Source organism: Thamnophis sirtalis, unplaced genomic scaffold (genome assembly GCF_051295495.1).
Source record: "Thamnophis sirtalis isolate CommonGarterSnake01/CBP01778 unplaced genomic scaffold, rThaSir2_p1.2 scaffold_8, whole genome shotgun sequence".
NCBI lineage: Eukaryota > Metazoa > Chordata > Lepidosauria > Squamata > Natricidae > Thamnophis > Thamnophis sirtalis.
The window spans coordinates 24,329,268-24,350,579 of record NW_028261388.1 but is presented as its reverse complement, the minus strand read 5'-3'; the positions used below and the strand labels follow the sequence as shown (position 1 = coordinate 24,350,579).

Here is a 21,312-nt window from a genome sequence, read left to right as displayed (position 1 = left end):
CCCACTTGGAGCCGAACCTAGAAGGACATTTCTTTCAACGCACTAATGCATGGATCCTTGAAGGATTGGCAGCCTATTAGTGACAAAGGATCTCCTTTAAAAATGGGGGGGGCAGAGGGCAGTACAGGGGGCACCCCTCAAACGTGGTTGGGTCCCCCCCCCTTATCTGTGATGAACAGCTGCTATTTATAAGCTGCAATATCAGGTTAATCATTGCATGGCTTCAAGGAGTCTTCTGCATTTCTTTCGTTCTAGAGAGTGGGTTTTTATAGCTCAGATATGTGCTGGCGTTTTGCCAATTTCAATGATACGCTCTAGTTTTCACTGTCTAGTGAAACTGGCACAAAACTCTGCTTCCAGGTTTTCAGCCACTTATAGTCAGAAATAGTAGTAGACAGTCAGAGGCTTGACCCCCAAGGACCAAAACAAGGGATGGGTAGTAGCTAACAATTGTCCTTTTCTTATGATCAGATAAGCACTCTTTGGAGCTTATCTTTATATAGATCCCATAACAAAAGTAGCCAAACATAATCTGGCCTAGTCTGAGCACTCTGATAAAAGTACAAAGATTCATTTGACGGCTTGAAATAGAATGGAGTGTTGTCTGGGAAAGGGGGATTATTTAACTCTGGAAAGGGGCAAGGAGGTAGCACTTTATATGGAGAATGTTTTAAGTTTGCAATGCCTTGGTTATGTGAGATTCCACTGGGTTCTTTTTTTCTTTCTTTTGTAATTGTTCAATGATACTTTAAAAGAAGAACATGCTGACTTTTCTGGAATTTGAGCCTTTAGGTGGTGAGTGAAGTGAAGGAATTTAGAATAGAAGCCAGTGGGTCACATGGAAGGCTCTGCCAAAATCCCCCCTTCTCTAAGAAAACAATAATTATAAGGAATTTAGCCCTTCATTGAATCTAATACAGTAATAGTATGGTTAGCAAGCTAAGGCTGCCACCTTTTAAAAAGAAAGATCCTTATTCTTTAATAACTACATGTTAGGGGGAAAATAGGTAATGCAGATCTTCTTGGCATGCAAACACAGTAATAGAAAAGTTCATTTACAGACGATGTTTCTGATTAAAAGTTTTGTGGAAGTATGGAAACAGCAATGAACTAGCTTGGACTTACAAAGGTATCTCTTTGTGCAAGCCTTTAGGGCAATGAATTTAATATATATGCTTTTGACTTATGACAAGATTGAAGATAAAGATGTAGGAGATGATGTTGTTCTGTGGTGCAAAAAAAAATCAAGAATCTGATTTTTTTCAATCAAGTTTTATTAAAAGTTATAAGCTTCCCTGAGCTGCCCCTTTCTTCATCAGATGCATCAGAAGGTACAAATGGATCACGTTAGGGGGGTGCTTAATAGACACTTTCAAATCTTCACATTAGATGAAATATATGGTCACAAGTGTTTATTCTCCACTTTCAGTCATTACACGTATCATTCGAAATTTCCTTTCAAGTTTATTATATGAAATTTAGTAGTGGAGTTGCATTAGGGAGTAATATACTGCTCAAAAAAATAAAGGGAACGCAAAAATAAGACATCCTAGATCTGAATGGATGAAATATTCTTATTAAACACTTTGTTCATTACATAGTTGAATGTGCTGACAACAAAATCACACAAAAATTATCAATGGAAATCAAATTTAGCAACCCATGGAGGTCTGGATTTGGAGTTACACTCAAAATTAAAGTGGAAAACAACACTACAGGCTGATCCAACTTTGATGTAATGTCCTTAAAACAAGGCAAAATGAGGCTCAGTAGTGTGTGTGGCCTCCACGGGCCTATATGACCTCCCTACAACTCCTGGGCAAGCTCCTGATGAGGTGGCGGATGGTCTCCTGAGGGATCTCTTCCCACACCTGGACTAAAGCATCCCCCAACTCCTGGACAGTTTGTGGTGCAACGTGGTGTTGGTGGATGGAGCAAGACATGATGTCCCAGATGTGCTCAATTGGATTCAGGTCTAGGGGAACGGGTGAGCCAGTCCATAGCATCAATGTCTTGTCTTGCAGGAACTGCTGACACACTCCAGCCACATTGTCTTGCATTAGGAGGAACCCAGGGCCAACTGCACCAGCATATAGTTTCACAAGGGGTCTGAGGATCTCATCTCAGTACCTAATGGCAGTCAGGCTACTTCTGGCGAGCACATGGAGGACTCTGCAGCCCCCTAAAGAAATGCCACCCCACACCATTACTGACCCACTGCCAAACCGGTCATGCTGGAGGATGTTGCAGGCAGCAGAACATTCTCCATGGCGTCTCCAGACCTTGTCACATCTGTCACCTGTGCTCAGTGTGAACCTGCTTTCATTTGTGAAGAGCACAGGGCACCTGTGACGAATTTGCTAATCTTGGTGTTCTCTGGCAAATGCCAAACGTCCTGCATGGTATTGGGCTGTAAGCACAACCCACACCTGTGGACGTCAGGCCTTCACACCACCCTCATGGAGTCTGTTTCTGACCGTTTGAGCAGCCACATGAACATTTGTGGCCCGCCGGAGGTCATTTTGCAGGCTCTGGCAATGCTCCTCCTGTCCCTCCTTGCAAAAAGGTGGAGTTAGCGGTCCTGATGCTGGGTTGTTGCCCTCCTATAGCCTCCCCCACGTCTCCTGATGTACTGGTCTCCTGATACCGCCTCTATGCTCTGGACACTACACTGACAGACACAGCAAACCTTCTTGCCACAGCTCGCATTGATGTGCCATCCTGGATGAGCTGCACTGCCTGACCCACTTGTGTGGGTTGTAGACTCCGTCTCATGCTACCACTAGAGTGAAAGCACCGCCAGCATTCAAAAGTGTCCAAACCATCAGCCAGAAAACATAGGAACTGAGAAGTGGTCTGTGGTCACCACCTGCAGAACCTCTCCTTTATTGGGGATGTCTTGCTAACTGCCTATGCTTTCCACCTGTTGTCTATTCCATTTGCACAACAGCGTGTGAAATTGATTGTCAATCAGGGTTGCCACCCAAGTGGACAGTTTGATTTCACAGAAGTGTGATTGACTTGGAGTTACATTGTGTTGTTTAAGTGTTCCCTTTATTTTTTTGAACAGTGTAGATAAAGGTTTCCCCTGTCGTGTTCTACACAAGTTATTTGTATTTCATATTTTTAAACCATCCATCCCCCCTCAAAGAGAGGAATGCTTTGACTTAATCAACCCATCAAGCTCCTAATTGTGAATGCTGTTTAAAACCCCAAATGTGTAAGCTCGGATTAAAGCTATGATTATCGGCTCTACAATAGACCATTTGTGCACGCTTTTTTTTTTTTTTTAGGATTTTGCTATATCAAAACAAAGTTTTCAGTGAGCAGGCAATGCAGGCTCCTGCCCTTTTTATAGGATGGCTGTGTAAGTCACTAGCTTCTCTAGCTATGACAGCCACCAGCATTTACAGAACCATTCTAGTTTTTAGAGAAAGACAGGCACTGTAAGATGCAGAGGATAATGGTGCATGCTCCTTTTTCTGTTTCCTGTCTGCATTCAATCTAGACTGCCATCTTGTGGTTGTCATAAGCAGGCCACCTGAAAGTTCCTGAATCTCAAAGGTGGCTCTTTCAAAAGGCAACTGGATTTTTTTTCTTTTGAGGAAGACATTTTGGTCTCATCCAAACTCCATTGGTTCTGGCATGATGGTAGGGGTGGAGTGAGTGATCCATGAAGCTTCTTGGATGAGAAGCAAAAATTCTTCTTCAAGAAAAGTGTTCAGTTGCCTTTTGAAAAACCACCAAGACAACTATGACTTGGATGAATGAGAATCTCGACTTCAAACCTTTTAATTTTGACATTTGAAGATACCCACATTAACTTACATTCATGCCTCCTATGTGTTGGATGATATTTTTGTATCCCCATCTCTTTTATTTTACATGGACAGGTTGATTTTTTTTTTAAGTTATGATTTTATTGTCCAGCTTATTTGTAAATTGCTTTGAGTTATTTTTGTAAGGATAGTGCTATGTGAGGATGTATATGCACCAGTGGTGGGTTCTGGATCCCGGTGTAACGGGGCCTGGAGCCCACCATGTGCACACACGCAGCATGCATGCAGTGCGCGCTTGCATACCCACTTCCCGTGATGCTCCAGCTGCTCGGTGGAGCATTGCGCAGGCGCTGTACGCTCCGTGCATGTGTGCAAATGCCCCAATCGGCTCAAATATTGGTAAGGAGAGCGGGCAGGGAGGCCCTCCGGAGCACTGGAACAGAACGGTACCTGGTGCTCCCAGAAGGCACCAGTACGCCCGTACCAGGGCGTATCGGTCTTATCTGACCACTGATACGCACCCAGCCTACCTTGACAGAGGTGGCAGATACTAAGAAGCACATAGAAATACTCTGCTGAAAATTATCTCTAGTGTGATGATAAAGCCCAAATTTACACCAAGAGTAACCATCAAGTCACAATTTGTTCTGTTTTATTTCAAGGCCTTTTAAGTGGAGGTCCTTTGTGTCCATCTCTGTTTGGAACCCTTAAAATGGCCTATGCTGTAGTTAGGTTTTAACTAAAAATTGATTTTAAAAAACCCTAAGAACACAAGCTCCGTTAGAAAATGAAGTTATAATTAAAATCTTTTCTGTTATTCATATGCTAGAAAGCTCATGCAGCATAACTGTCTAGTTGCAAGATCTGTTGAATTCAAAACTATTAACATTTATACAAACTTTTTATCCTGCCAAATTGTTTTCAGATTTACTATACGAGTTCACTCTTTCAAGATTTCACTTGTGGGAGTTACCAGATGTTGGCTGGTTTCCCAGTCTTAGATTTTTCTTAGTCAGGGCACTTTTAAATAGAAGAGTCCACAATGGAAAATTGATATAATGTGGCGTGGGGGAAAGATGGGGGAACTCTTCCTAATAATAAATTTAGAAAAGAACTTTTTTATTAGCCCCAATAAGGGCACTGAGAAATAAAGGGTTAACTGTATGCTTAAAGAAACCTCGAAACTAACGGAAATAAAAAAAAAATGCATAGAAAAACCAAAGACAGACAGCATACTTAATAGCCAGAACCTGCTTGTGTTTAGAAGGAAAAAACACAGCACACCAACATGGAATGGAGTACCATTGAAACAATGTCACTGGGCTGAAACAGTGAACAGGCCTATGGCACAACTATCTGCATGGCACCCTTGCATTTTATAATGCATTTGTTAAAAATATCAAGGGATTCCATTGCTAGCTTTGCCAATAGGAATGTTAATTCCTCCTGTGAATTTGGCAAATTGTTGGGGACAGTAGATGGTCAAAGCCAAGGAAGAACTGAGGTGTAAGCGGTGATAGACTAATGCTACAAAGCTTGAATTTTGAAGGTTGATCTGGATATTAACTGTTCTTGTGAGGAACTTTTGTGTTTGGTGAATTTTGTCCCTTTGAAAGCATCATTTAATTTCTTTTCCTCGCCTTTCCTTTTCAGGTCTTCTCATCTCTGTCCAGTTTTCTATTTTCTTTGCTTTCCAGCACAGTTAGTCTTTGCTCTTATCTTCATCCTGATTTTTCTTTTTGTTGTTTCTTCTGGAAGGATGGGTATGTAGGGTGTGGGGGTGGTTTCTGAGTGGTTGGTATTTGCATATGAGGCGAAACAGCTTCTAAACCGAATACCTTATGTAGACAACATTATTACTGGCCTCATTAGTACTATTGCTATCATTACTGTGGTTCTGGCCCTACTCTTTTCTAATCTGACATCTATCAGTCTCTCCTCTGTCAACAAGTGTATTATGGGAGAGAAATATCCAGGATTGGTTTTCACTATGGTTAGGGAAAATGCATTGCACAAAATTTGTGTGTTTATAATTCCTTCTTATTTCCATTTCTAGAGGGTTTCTCTTAAATTTGCTTTTTAAAAATATATTACTGGATTTTCCCCACTTTTGTTTGTAAAAACAATCAAGTAGGCTTATCTAAAATGCCCCAATCTAGGATGAGAACATTCTGGAGAATCTGGAAGATTCCATTCCCTCACCAGGTCATGCTCTTCTGGGATGGTGTATCATTTTCAAAAATAAACCCTCCGAGCTGGAATCAGATTGGAATCAGTATTTCAGATACAGCATTTGTTTTGTCCAGAATTACATGTCATTGAACTGCTTCCAGATTGCAGGATTTACTCCTGGGAACTCCCAAACCTGCCTCCAGAACTGTGTGACTGGAGAGAGGTTTGATGTTACCTGTTGGAAGAGTGGGAAGTTCCAAAGGTGTATGGAACACTGCATGCCCAATCAAGTGAATTTTGCACAGCCCTGTAACAATGGTAATTTACAGCTATTAATTTCCTTTTAAATAAATGTATTGTAATACATGTAATTCTTGACTTAGGACCATAATGGAGCTCCACCCATATTATCAGACCCAATTTAACTATTTTGCTTGTGGTGCAGTGGTGGGTTCCGGATCCCGTTGCAACCGGTACAGTGCAACGGAGTCGGGCGCCCACCACATGGCGTACTTACTGCAAACAACACTCTGCCGCGCTTCCGTGATGCTCCAGCTGCTCGGCAGAGCATCGCGCAGGTGCCGTACGTGCCATATGCTCAAGCCTCGAAAACTTGAAATACCGGTAAGGAGCGCAGGCAGGCCCTCCGGAGCACCATACCGGTACCTGGTGCTCCCGGCAGGCACTGGTACGCCTGTACTGTGGCGTATCGATCATAACCCACCACTGTTGCGATGGCTGCTAAGCCAATGTTTGCTTAGCAGCCACCCATGGCCTGGAAAGATTGGAAACAGGCAAAAAACATAAATCAGAGCCGTGTGACCACAGAATCCTGCAATCACCTATATGAGGGGGGGGGGGGTTGGTTGAAAAAAATAGTTGAATAGTTGCTAAGTGACCAGTCTTTAATTGAGGACTACCTGTATTTATAAATTACAGGAGCTCTCAACTTAGTGGCCTTTCCTACAGTTAGATTCAATGCCTAAATAGCCATTGTTTCCCTGGGTTTCACATAAATAAATAGGATTGCAATTCCAATCATGTTTATAAACCTTCCTCTCCTTCAACCTTTTAATTCTAATTTTTAAATCTCTCAATATTATTCTTCATTTTCAAATTAGATGTCTCTTAGCATTTATTAGTTGTGCCTCCTTTAGTTTTAGGGCGAATTTCAGCTGTTTTATATCTCAGGATTTTACATATTCAGTGCTTTTTAGTGTTGCTGTTTTCTCCCTACTTACTTCCAACCTTTATTCAAATTCCTGCTGTGTAATCTGGCTTAATGTTTATAGATGAACTTTTGACATTGTGCAACATGGAAAGCTAACTTGAAAAAGAAAAAAGATCCATATAATCTCTGTTTATTGTAAAACAATGATATACAGAAGGCACTGATTAGGCAATTGTTTATACATGAGGTTTCTTCAATATAAAGAGACTGAATATTGCATTCCTTAAGATGTAGACATTTAAATTGATAATAAAAAAAGCATACTAAGAAAAAAAGAAGTTACTTTTTATGGCATATTCATTTCAGTCATTCTTTAAACCTGCTGGCACTCTCCACATTGGGTGGGCCTACAGCCAGGTGGCCATTCAGTGGGAAGTTTAGAAGCTGAAGCTCTAAAAGACATCAGTGAGAAAGGCTGCTATAAGCCCAAAATATACCATGCAATTCAAATTTAACAAGGTCAGTTTTTCATGATAGAAAAATTATGCTTCATCTATCAAAACAAGTGTTTTAATGCTATGTCATAAAGAAAAAGAAAAATATTCATTAGGTAGCCCCAAGGTGACTCCTTAAATCACCACCATTCAGCTCTTGCACCTCCCATTTACTATGGAGTACATAACACTAACATTTTCTATAACCTTCCAACATAATAAGCTCTGATTCAAAGCACCTCTATGTGTTATGTTTACATATTCAAGTAGAATCTGTAGAGACTGTTTATTCTGAAATTGAGATGTACAAATGAATGCATGCACACCTCTTTGGATTCAATTACAACGAAATATGGAGTGCATAATGTAGCATCTGTCTGCTGTTATTTAAAGCAGTCTGTCTTTTCCTAGGAGAGCACAACAACTTGCAGCCACATAATCCTGGAAAAGATTTAAAGAATTGGACAGATGTTCTGTTGAGTATCCTAAATTTTCCTTTTGGATTAAATCTGAAGCACACTACAACCCTGGTGAAAATAATGCCCAATAAGTGAAAGGCCACGCAGCAATGTTTTCCAAGCCAGAATACAACCAAATTCTGATAGCAGTTGACTTCTGGATCAAAAGACATGGATTCGAGTATTCCTCCTGCCAGTTCTATACCATCCATTTTACAAAAAAAAAACCAAACCCAAGTACAATTCATAGTACTATCTGTCATAGCTACTTACAATTCAAAGCTGTTTGGAATTAACAACTTGCCAGGGTATGATAAATGTTGGAGCAATCACAAAAATAATGTATTTTTCCATGATTCTGAAAACCTGACAGTTATTTAGAAACTGATGAAATAATCCAGGATTTAAAATCATTCTACCTATACGGATAACTGCAATACCAATAATTCTAGGCTTCAACAGCCTTTAATGTAAAATGTAGAACCAGGTCTGTAAATAACCCTTTAGTAATCAGGAGTCTTGCCCTGAAATCAACGAAAGCAACATAGAATGCAGATACATCCTATTATTTGCCACAGAAGGCAGAAATTCCTTGCATTCTGCAATAAGATAATCCCAGTGTGGTTATCTTCCTTCTTTTTTCAATATATCTTTCTCGATGTTAAGAAAATCAGACTTCGATACTTGACCTGTCTCCAGACTTCTGAGACCCCGAAACTGTCCAGAGAGCTAAAGGAGAATCCATCCAAGTTGATTGTGATGTCAAGTTGCCATTAAACACATCATCTATTAAAACTGAAAGATAATATAAATACATATGAAATGTCTAAAGAAATATAAACTTCCTTATCCCGACAAAAACTCTCATAATTGATCCAAAACACTCATAATTTCCAGACATTCCAGTTTGCTGGCTGAACTGAACACATTTAATTTTTAAAAACTGGAAAAAAGTGTGTAAACCTAGTGGTTTGTAAACTCCAGCTTATGTCTTACCATATTGCAGAAACACAGTCCATTGTGTCAACAAACAACGCCTTATAGCAATGTGTACTGAACTTAATCACAGAATAAAGCTGTTCTACTTATGAAGAATGTAATATTTAAAATGTCATAATATACTACCAACTCACCTCTAGAGATAATGCTGAACTTCCTGTCTGAAAAGCTGTTTAAACGCAAATTTGGTTCACTCATTTTATCCAGAAACTTAGTTATAATTTCTTTCTTCTCTGGATTGGTGCTTGATAAATTAAGAACTTTCCCATTCATTGAAACAGTTCTCTTGCTGATCCCAAACCAATAAAAGAAATCGAATAAGGCATCAGTTTTGAACTCATAGGAGAAACTTAAACTTTCTTCATGAACCAGACAGGTGTTTGAAGGAAAAAACTTCTTTACAACATCTTGGAAGTTAAACTGTACAGAGAAAAGAAAAATTATTATTGATCAGTTGATTCCATGAATGGATGCAGTCTTAAAGCCTGTTCCTTCCCTTCCTGTTGGAGCCCCTTACAGCTACAATTTCTGAAAACCAACTTCATGGTTTCCTCCCATTTTGAAATAGGAAATGCATTAAACTTGCACTCTACATTTAACATAACTTCTAAAAAATAACTATGCTTCTGAAACTTCTAAGAGCTTGCAAAATTCCAGCCATACCTATCCATGACATAGTACCACTCATTCTCCAAAAACTTAAATGACACCCCCCCCACACACATAATTGTTCAGGTTTATAAACAAACAAACAGATATTTAGTATGGATGACTATAGTAGTATTAAATCCCAGTACCTTAAACATTTGAGATTCAACCAGCATTTCCATCTTTAGAACTGAAAATTGGCTTTTACATTTTTGTTCCAGAATGGTAGATAAAATCTGATACCAGTAATATTAACAGGTGATTAATGCAATTTGTCAGCATTTTTCAGCTTGAAATCTGATTTTAAATAACAGGCCTTATGGTTATTATAAAGCTTGAACTCATTCTTGGACTGTTTTGCTTCTTCCCCTTCTCTATACATGGTATTGTTAAATATTATATATTCTTTCAGAAGTTTGGGAGGGCTTAGCAGTATAGAGGTGACAGTAGAATTAAAGGCAACCCCCAGTTGCTGGAAACATTGTAGACATGCAATTTGTCTGTTATCATTATTTAAAATGGTCACGAGAAAGTACCATACAATAACACCTGTTTGGGTATACTGTATTTTAAAAAATGGGGAAGGGAAATAAAGCACGCTATTCCTACACAGATCATCCATCCACTGAATTTTATGCATATAGCAACATACATGTGGATATGTTCTATCCCAAGGAATTCTACAGCTTAATTAAAAGCTGTTTTTGGAGCAAGTTTTGAGCCCCAGCTCCAAGAACAAGATGGTTTTAGTAACTGTTGAATACTAGGCCTGAGCTGCCACATAGCAAAACATTAAAAAACTTGAATTCACATTCACTTTTCACTGTCTTTGGGTGGATTTATGGTTGTTCCTCCAGGAGAAAGGCTTTGCCTTTCTACTTTATTCAAGAGCAATGTTCTTAAAACTCATCCAAAATGCCAACTTGAAGATAGCAAGCTTATGCTAAACAAAAAAATCTGCTCAACTTACCTGAAGCTTATAGCTTTCCCCAAACACGGATGATATTACATTATTCATGCTGTTCTCGATTTGCTTTCTCATCTTTGGGTGTCGAGTATTCACAAGCAAAGCATAAGTTTTTTCTAATGGGATTAGACATTGGTAATGTAAACAATAATAATAATCATTTGCAGATCTCAGATATTTTCTTACTTATACATCATACAATTTTGCCCTTGGGTGCTTCTATTCATTACAAAACAAGCATTTTGTTTTATATCTTTTCTGAACCAGTACATTCCTAAGAAGGCATTCTTATGAAGAACTCAGTCTTCTGCAGACTTCCTTATCGCTTTCTAAAATATGTTCTTATCTTGGTGTTGTTTAGAAACAATTTCATACAGTACAGGGAAGTACCATATTTTTCAGAATATAAGACACACCCTTTTCCCTCAAAAAAGAGGCTGAAAATCTAGGTGCGTCTTATACAGTGAATACAGCATTTTTGGCCTCCCGAAACCCCTCCCCCTTCACCAAAATGGCCGTGCAGAGCCTTTAGGAGGCTTCCAGAGTGCTCCTGGGGGCTGGGGAGGGCAGAAATGAGTGAAAAATGGGCTGTTTTTTGTTCAATTCCCCCCCAGTCCCTAGGAGCTCTCTATAAGCCTCCTAAAGGCTATCCATGCCCTTAAAAAAAAAACGGGCTCATTTTCGTGAAAAACGGCCCATTTTTGGGAGGTCTGCAGAGTGCACTTTTTTAAAAAAAACTTGCTTCTTCAAAATCTTGTTGCGTCTTATATTCTGAAAAATACGGTATGATGTTTGAATTCCCTCCTATACAATTATGCTGGCCCCAAGAACACTTCAGTTCTCCAAAGCTTTTAATTGGACAACTGTGCATTTGAGCAGGATAGTCTTTGTTGTACAACTTTTCAAGAAATGTGTGGTTTTATTACAGTGAAACCATTTTTAACAGATTCCTAGGGGGAGGGGAGGTCCATTACTCTTAACTACATAATACATATGAAAGTCATTGTGATTTGTGTAATAATGCCATAAGGTAAATGAGGCAAATCACATCATGATATTGTATCTGGACTGTTTAGGTTTAATCAATCTGCCTGTTGTTTGGGGTGCATCCTGATGAAATCAGGTTTGTTGCATTGGAAACACATTAAAGTTTTCTATAACACTACAATTACTGTTTAATTATTCTAAAGGGTTATTAATTGTAAATATCTTTACAATAAATATTAGTATTGTTATTAAAACAAGAATGTGGAATATAAGTAGAAATAAATCCTCTAGGTTTTTTTTTCTGTTTTAATTATTAACAGGTTGGTAATGTTTCACAATTCTTGGTCAGCTAAATTGTTTTATTGCCTTCTACTATAAATGGTTTTAATCTTAGGAGAGTCGAAATAATAAAATTTCGAAACAAATAAGCCATATCAGAGAATTCTTAAAGTCTATTTTATACTTTATTGCTTCTAGGCTACATATTGTCAGATCTAGAGTTAAATACTGAACAGAATTCTTATCCTCTGACTTTCTAAGATGCAATGACTATCATCCTGTTTCACTTTATAAATCTTATGAATGGCACCTTTGTTGATGTAACAAGCTCAGTCACTGAAAGTTATACATTTTCTTGCAGCTGGCTGGGGAAAGGCTTGGATTCAGTTGAAAGTGCTATTGTTCTACTTAGAATCTTACAGAAAAACAACCTATTTAACCATATGTAAGAACGCAAGGTATGTTAAAGCAGTGTTTTTCAACCTTTTTGTGCAAAGGCACACTTTTTTCATGAAAAAAATCACGAGGCACACCACCATTAGAAAATGTTTAAAAAATTTAACTCTGTGCCTATATTGACTATATATAAAGTAATTTTCCCATGGCACACCTTACACTATGTCACGGCACACTAGTGTGCCACGGCACAGTGGTTGAAAAACACTGTGTTAAAGGACTTTCATAAGCAACACGCTCCTTGGGAAGTTAGCATTTTAAAACGTAATTCTATTACAGCAAGAGTCATGTTGTTATAAAATTAAATATTTCATACCATTGCAATCTAATCTTACCAGTTTCACAGAGACATCACAACTTGCTCTTTTATCCAAACTCAATCATGTTATTTTAAAGGATCCAATTATCTTTTTATAAGCAAGGCGGTCCGTCTGTACATTTTTCAATAGCCTTATGGTACGTACCTTTTAAAGAATTATATTTTGTTCTGACGTTAATGATAAACACCAATGGTCGACCCAATATAGTCTCTCTGTAGTTTTTGTAATCATGATGGCTATTCAACTCTAGGTGCCTGTTCAAGAAAATAAAGTGCAAATATTCAATTTCAGCCATTGGTGAAATGTAGAATTAAAGAATGCAATGTTGTGTGAACTCAAGATAAGTTCTTGAAGAACTCTAAAAGCCGTTACAGCATTCATTTAGTTTCTTTCAAATCTCACAGTCTGTTCCATCATATAGACTGTATGGCCCATCCTATGTAGAAAAAGGAGTTAATAAATTTGTTAAAAATTACAGGAGCAGCAAAAAAAAAAGGAAAAGATAATTTTTGGAGGGTGGCAGGACAACTAAGAAAAGCAGCATTTTGATCACAACTGAGATGACATTAGTCCTGACCACAAGTCTTCCTCTTTCTCTCAAAAAATAACCAGAAAAAGAGGAAATGGTAGTAATGCAGACTCACTGTTATATAAACAGATGATCTATGCAAAGCTTCAAATTCACTCCAAGAAATGCTGTGAAACACATTGGGATGCAAATTTAGCACCTACATGCAATTACTTAAAGCAATTACCGTTTTCCTAGGATTGTAATGACAACTGCATGATCCCAGAAAAAGAGTAGCTTTAAGGACTTGTCTGCACTTTGATCTGCTCCAAAGCATTTTGGAATAAAACTCTTAAACATTGAATAGTTCTAGTGAATATAGTAAATCAACCTAATGATTTAATGTGAAATATGACCATAGAAGATCACAGTCTCTCCTGCACTCCAATCAGGGTGGCTTGGAAGTGCCAATTTGGATAATTTATACCTTAATATAGCAAAACAGAATGTACACGGATTCTGTTTGCACCTATCTTGAGAATGAAGGAATAAAAGTTTAACAGCTGAAGATCATTTATCACTTGATTAGTCAGACAGGATGCATGCACTTCAGGTTCAGATGACACCAGTCTCAAAACAAAGGAGGGAATACTGTTAATTTACAGCTTTATCAGTCCTGGATTGCCTAATGTTCAAGGGTGCTGGAAGCTGAAGTTCAACAATATCTGAAGAGACATAGGTTTTCCATCCTTATACTAAACTTATTAGCAACAACTATTTCCAAGCTTCTCCAATTGAGAGGCAGAGATAAGGGCATGTTAGCAGAAAAACAGCAGAGCTGTTGGCCTAATTCTGTATACAGGTAGTCCTTGACTTATAAATGCTTCAGTGGTGGGTTCCAGATGGACATGCGCAGCACGCACATGCATCGTACTTGCCTGTGATGCTTCCGCAAGCCTCCGCAACGCTCCAGCTGCTTGGCAGAGCATCGTGCAGGCGCCGTACGAGCCATGCACAGAAGCGCCAAAGGTTTAAAGCACAAGTAAGGAGCTCGGGCAGGCCCTCCGGAGCACCGTACCGGAACAGTATCCAGTGTTCCGGGCAGGCTCCGGTACACCTGTACCGGGGTGTACCGCCTGCAACCCACCACTGAAATGCTTGTTTAATGACTGTTTGAAGTTACCATAACTTAAAAAGGATGCTTTGTCGCCCGTTGTACACTTCTGGCTCTCGTAAAATGTCATTCGCGCCCATCCCTTGCAGTCACAGGATTATGAGCTGGGTGTTTGGCTCATATGATTCCCATTTGCAATCTTCTCTGCTGGCTTCCTCAGAAAGTCAATGGGGAAGCCGGCAGGGCAGGTTGCAAACAGCTGCTACCACCTGATGAATGATTTCCCCTCCCCGGGGTTTGGGGGGGGGGGGAACAGAAATCAAGCTCATATCTTTAGAATCCAAGCTGAATGCCTGCAGCCCGTCATAGGAGTTCCCTTCCACGCACAGAGGGAACAATAACTCCTGCACTGGGCTGGAGAAATGAAGCTTGCAGCCTGAATATCTGAGGTTCATTTCTCCAGCATAGTGTAGCTGTCTGACCTCCTTTTGGCAGGCAGCTGTTTTGCTCTGTTCAATTAATGACCCCTGCATCTGCTTAACATTTTACATAATTAAGCACTTGAATAATATTTATTTGTGAACTGGATAGAAGTACCTGAATGAAATAAAAATACTTCATCTTAAAAGAAAAAAACTACATTCTTGTGTGACATCCAGGTTAGTGTACAATTAAAAACCTCTGGCTCAACTTTAATAAACTGATGCAATTCCTTTTTATATAAACTATGGCTCAGATCCATGGATACTCTTAAAATTTATAGTCAAGATAATGCAGAAAAATCAGCATTCCTTAACTCTGCATAGTTTTCAGCAGATTCAAATAACAGGACAACATGCCATGTCTAGGCCAAAGAAGCAGAAAAATTAAATGTGAACAGCTCTCAATACATAACTTCAAAAACTTCTTAATTAACTAGGTATATTTTAACCAAGAGATCCTGACCTTATTTAGGCAGCAATTGTGGATAGTTCTGTGGACTAGCCAAGTAGTTTTGTTTGCTCAAGGAACCAAATGTACTGTTATTTATAAATTGCATACTACAGTATGTGTTCCTCCAGATTGACTGACATTGTCCATGTAATAATGGCTGACAAGAGTACAGTATGTTTTTTTTCCTCTCCAGAAACAGTTTAGTTACGGAAAATTCTATTGTTTAGAAATAAAACTACCATAGTTCTTTTATAAGCATATGGCAGCAAAACTGAATGTTTCATTTTCCTACCAGGGCTAATGGGAACTTTGATGGAATAATATACTGCCAGCTAGATCTAAGAAAAGTTGAAAAGGAGCTAGAAGCAATAACAGGCATCCATGAGTCAGCTAATCCAGACATGGTGGTGGTTATCCATTGAAAATGATTCATTTGCAGTGCATAAAATGTGAGGAAAAAGTTAAGATGGTGCAGCTTTCTAAAAGGAAAAAGTAATGGAAAACTGAGATCATCATTTGCAAGCTCCAATTTCTCAAAAATAAGAAAAGCCATTAGTGACAAAAGCTGAGAAATGTTTTTAATCGTTATTTTATGTTTATGACTGTCCTTCTTTCCCTGTTTGCCTTTATATAAGCATATGCTTATAGCCTTAGTTTACTTCTCCTACATAAACTGCATCTCTATTTGGTTTATTATTATGATCAGGTCAACAAGCCAAAAACACTTATTGTACCTTTTAAACTTCTGGAATACTGTATATACTCGAGTATAAGCCTAGTTTTTCAGCCCACTTTTTGGGCTGAAAAAAGCCACCTCGGCTTATACTCGAGTCAGTGAAAAATTTGCCCGAAATGGAGGAGAAAAAGGGGCGGGGCCATGCCGCTGGGTGACACTCGTGAATGGCCCAGTGCCCCTGTGAGTTTCCCCTCCCTCTGTGTCAGTTTGCCGTGCAGCGCGCACCGCACCATCCCCCCTCCTTCTAATGTAATGCAGGGCTGTCTTACGATTCCCCTTCCTCCCCCTCCTGCCGCTCTGCAATGATGTCCCACCTCCTCCTTGTTATGGCAAGCAGCCACATAGCGATGTCCCACCTCCTCTGGTACAGTGATCCAATGATAGGAATCACTGTGCCGTGTGTCATAGGAGGCGGGACATCGCTCCCACGGCTGCACGGGACATCATCATCACAGCGGGACATCAGCATCATGAGGTGAGTGAAGTATTTCATTGAATACACCGCTAGTTTACTGTTTTTCTTTGAAATAAATATTCAAAAACATTATTGGTATCTATTTTTATTTTTGAAATTTACCGGTAGCTGCTGCATTTCCCACCCTAGGCTTATACTCGAGTCAATAACTTTTCCAGTTTTTTGTGGTAACATTAGGTGCCTCGGTTTATATTCGGGTCGGCCTATACTCGAGTATATACGGTACCTAAGCCTGTATAACAGCCTACAATGTTAAGAGTCCAACAAAATGCTCCCATAACAGGCCCTTGTTCATAATGACTTCATCTCATAGGTTTCTGCATGGAAGCAAATGACAACATGTGTGTGATATCACACAAGATTCCAATTTACGTAGTGTTTTTGCATAAGATAACCAAAAAGTAAGTTTTCTTCAGCCAAACAACAACAACTACCAAATTAACTTTAGGACTTATGCTATAGCTTGTCTGTCTTTCTCACTTCAAAAAGATGAAACCCTTCAACTATTTCGCAATACAAACTCTCTTTAGGCAAAACATTTCAGACACATCCAGTGCTTTTTCTCCCCTATAGAGCCAAACTATCTTATTCAACTTCCTGTTAGAAAATTACATTTCTAGGATTTTGTTCAGATAGAGGTTGAATTCCTATCTCATGTCCTATACAAGTGTTTACTTATATGCCATGACACTTCACTTCAGTAGTGAAGTTTCTGATTTAATTTATAGAAAATAAGTGCCTCCTTCACAATTTTGATTGTTTGGTTTTCACATAATTTTTAAATGCATTTTAAATTTTAAACATTATATTTAATGTCTGTTGGTTTTGGATTGTTAATAACAGTATTAACTTACATTGCCTTGTGAAAAAAGAATTTTTTCAGCTAACTGGTAGGAATTATGCCAAGAATAAGCTGAAAGGTGTCACCACTTGGTACTGTTGGACGAGGACCAATGACTCATTTGCTTTAATAAAAAGGTACCTTTCCTGTACTACAGCAAGTTCCGCTTAAGATACGTGCTATAATAATGTATTTTACAGAGATACCTTCACAAAGCAGAGGAAAAGCCACATCTGTTTACTTACCTTTGAAAGTCCCAAGTTTTATGAGTCTTATCAGACAACAAAGAAAAAAGTACCCAAGAATAACCTGTTACACAATTCTGTCAATTCAGGATTAATTAACAAAGAAGCATAGACTACTTGTTTTACGGACAAACCCCCTAGGCAGAAATTTTTAGAATGTTCTAGAGGAAGTTATACAATAATAATAAAGCCTCATTGCTTTGGTGACTACACACTTGTTACTGGTGGGAGGGGAGTTAAAATTATTAATAAAAGCAGAGTTTAATTAGTACAATTCATTTCATACTAACAAATAGAATTCACAACATTCCATTAAAATCTAACCAACCTTGGAAGAACCACATTGAGCAATTAACATCTCTGGTAACAATTTATTACATTTATATGGCGCCCTTTCCCCCCCCACAAGGGGACTCTTGTATTGCATTTTTTCTCTCAGCAACTGGAACTCCCATCTATTCACTCATCCAGTCTGTCCCATTCAACCCACCACACTTTGTGTCTTCTGTTGGTAGCCATGTCTCTAGGCTACACTATGTAGATGAGACAAGACCTTTTTATCAAGGCCTCCTCCTGATCAGGTCTACTCTTTGATTGCTCCCTTCAAAGCAGGCCCTGGAGCAATCGTTCTACTAAGATGTGAATGGGTGGTATGCATAACACAGATAAGACTTAAGAACTAGTTCAGGTGGGACTAGTAGTCTTCAAGCACACTCACAAATGTCCTTCTTTGGAAAATAAATCCATTTTTATCTCAGTGGCAGTCTTGATTGACAAGACACACAAGGGACACACAAAGGGTGGAGAATTACTGTATTGTAATAGCAGATTAATGCTATATTCACAGCTGATATTTCTTCTATCTACTGCAGTGGTTCCCAACCTTTTTTTGGCCACACCCCACCTAAGAATCTCTAGAATCCTGATGCTCCCCCCCCATATAATTCTTACTTTACTCAAAAAGGAAATTCTACTCACCCCGGGGGAAGCCTAAAAGGCCATTGACTTGGTTTAAACAAAGTTCAAATTTCCCCCATTAAAAATCAAATTGCCCCCCTGTGGGGTGTGCCCCTCAGGTTGGGAACAGCTGATCTATTGGATCCTTGTTCTTTTGCTATCAGGTCTTGCTAACAGCAACCACATGGTGAATTGCAAACCTGATACAAGCCATGGTAAATAAGTACTCTGTCAGAGAAGGCTGGCTCAGGGTCCCTCAGAATGCTCCAATTTACTACTGGATTGCTTTAAGGTTTTAAAATAAATTGCAGAATGTGAGGTGTCCTACATTTAATGAGCATCCACTGGCAAGCTTACCCAATCCTATGCAGGATGTTTATTAACCAGGAAATGGCTACTGCTTTTTGCAATACTGTTCGTCTGATCTCATACTAGATCCTGTTGTCTATTCAATCTGGCACCTAGTTTACGACTATGGTTAGGAGGTGTTCTTCTGCCATTAAATTTAACGCAGGGTCAGTTATTTTTGAGAAGGAAAAGGCTACACCAGCTTCTCTCCTCCAAGCCTACTTTCCCTAATAAAATCCCTCTCCATTTTCCCAAGTGAAGCAGCAGTAACCTACTCACCCGCCCTAGCGTTTCATAGCCTACAAATGAGAGATACGGGATGCCATTTCAGTTTATAGATCGCGATTAAGTCGTTGTGGTATCGGCCCTCCAATAAGGAGCCGTTTTATGGGATTACCTTTTAGTTACAATACCATTTACAGGTAGCCATGCAGCAGGTAGATTTTGTTTCCAAAATAAATAAATAAATGTTAAGTGGCAGGCCCACTTTTCCCGCCACCTGTAGGATGAGATTCCTGTCCCCGCACTAGAGGTGTTTTAAAGAAGCCGACGAGGCGCGGGGAAGGAAAATTAAGAAAGCATCTGCTTACCTCTTGAAGTAGCCGGTGAGCCTGCACTGCTGCCGGCCATCCAGCTGGAAAAACCCGTCGCTTATCACCGTGAAGCCGCCTCCGGGCCGGTGGTGGAGCGGACTCAGCACCGCCAGAGTGTCCCCTTGCAGTAGAAAGGAGTCTGGCTGTAGGGAGAGCAACTGCCGCAGCGGTAACACCGCCATCTCGCAGTTGCACGTCCGAAGGCTCTGCAGCTCTCCCGAAGAGACGGAGGTCAAGCTGGGCCTGACCAAGGTTGCCGGGACGGAACCGGACCCGCTCCAGACAGCCATGGCAATTCCGCGCAGGGAGCAGCGGAGAGAGAGAGAGAGAAAAAGATGCGGGAAGGCTGAGGGAGAACCAACAGCTTGCGCGCCAAGATCGAAAGCGCTGCTAAGAAATTGGCTGCCGGTTGTCGGGGAAGAAATAAATAAAAAAAACCACACAAAACCACACACACACACTATGATAGCTCCGCCTCTGAACCGCCGGGGAGTAAGGGCGGAGGAGCAAACCGCTTTGACTGCTCGCCCTCAATTTGTCACCCTGCGCAGCCTCGCGGAAAAACGCAGCTGTGGGGCAGGAAAGTCTGCCGCACTGGCGAGGGCGGATAGCGGCGTAGTTTTCAAAAGACCGGCTTCTTCTCCCCACACTTCAAGACTTGCCCCTGCCTCTCGCACCCTTGGCGGGGGCGGCTTCGTAACCTTACTACGCGCATTCGCGAAGGAGAGTGGCTCGTTCACACGTGCAATCACACACACACATATATATATTTACACACACCTCACGCACTTCTTTCGCTAACTGGACGAGGATATTTAAGGGCTATAGCCTAGGGTAGGAAGTTACAAAAACTTGAGAACAGGGTATTTTAGGCAAAACGGGCTGGTGCTCAACTCTAATCACGTGTTAAACGGTTGCAAGGAAATCATGTGAAGTTGTGCTAAAGAATTATAAACCCGCTTTGTAGATCCGGCTCTCCCCTTTTCTGAAGGTGCGTTTGGCAATCACCTGAAAGGTGGAGGTTTTTTTGCATTTAAGAGAATCTAGTTTCAGCCTGGAATTCCCCTTTAGGTTGGGAAGCCCTGCATTCCTGTATTGTTATGAGCCAAGGATCCTATCACATTGCAGAATATGTAGCTGAGGGCATAGCTATTTTAAAAAGTCTTCTTTCCTTATGCGGTCAATGGAAGGGGGGGCACTGTTAACGGTACCCCATCATTATCCTCCTGTGCCTGCTGGCAGTATTGAGCAACGAAAATCAAACCTTATGCTGGCAAACTTGATTATTACAGGAAGGTAAACATGGAATGTTTGGAGAGAACATGAAAAATGTTTTGTTGATGGCGATTTGTTGGGGGAAAGCTATCCTCTTTGAGGGAGATGGGCAGTTCAGAAATGTGGAAAAAAAAAATATGTTTGTCAGCTTGATTTCTGATAGAGCCAAGTCTACGGTGTTGCTCTTGGTTGCACACTATTTTCTGTACCCGTTGTCATGATGTTGCAGGCATGCTGTGTAAACTAATCTTATTTAAAAACTCGATTTATATTTACTAAATATAAACCTATTTTCCAAATGATGTTGCCTCGTTTGAGCAATGTAAAGTCTGCAAGAAAACAAGCTCAGAGAGCACCAAGGGCTTTTTTTTTATTTGCGATGTACACCCAGTTTAATAAGAAAATAATCCTTTCTTTGTACAATATTGGTTACTGTACTGTCTGATGGAATTTTTTCCTTTTGGGTTTTGAGCTTCTTTTAAGCTCAGTGGAATTTATTACCCATTAGCAGCTGGGTTCTACAACCAGGCATTATTTGACCCATGAGGAATGACTTT

At 39.9% G+C, this 21,312-nt stretch overlaps 1 protein-coding gene across 1 annotated transcript; it reads right to left on the bottom strand.

Annotated features, from left to right (window-relative positions):
- Positions 1-7,296: 7,296 nt before the first annotated feature.
- On the bottom strand, positions 7,297-20,083 carry MEDAG (mesenteric estrogen dependent adipogenesis). The gene is made up of 5 exons (XM_014063192.2): positions 19,478-20,083; positions 12,875-12,984; positions 10,692-10,804; positions 9,208-9,493; positions 7,297-8,869 (listed from the first exon to the last, which is right to left on the bottom strand). Exons 1-5 carry the CDS (start codon positions 19,768-19,770, stop codon positions 8,745-8,747), a joined length of 927 nt encoding a protein of 308 aa, XP_013918667.2. The 5' UTR covers positions 19,771-20,083; the 3' UTR covers positions 7,297-8,744.
- Between the last annotated feature and the right edge of the window lie 1,229 nt (positions 20,084-21,312).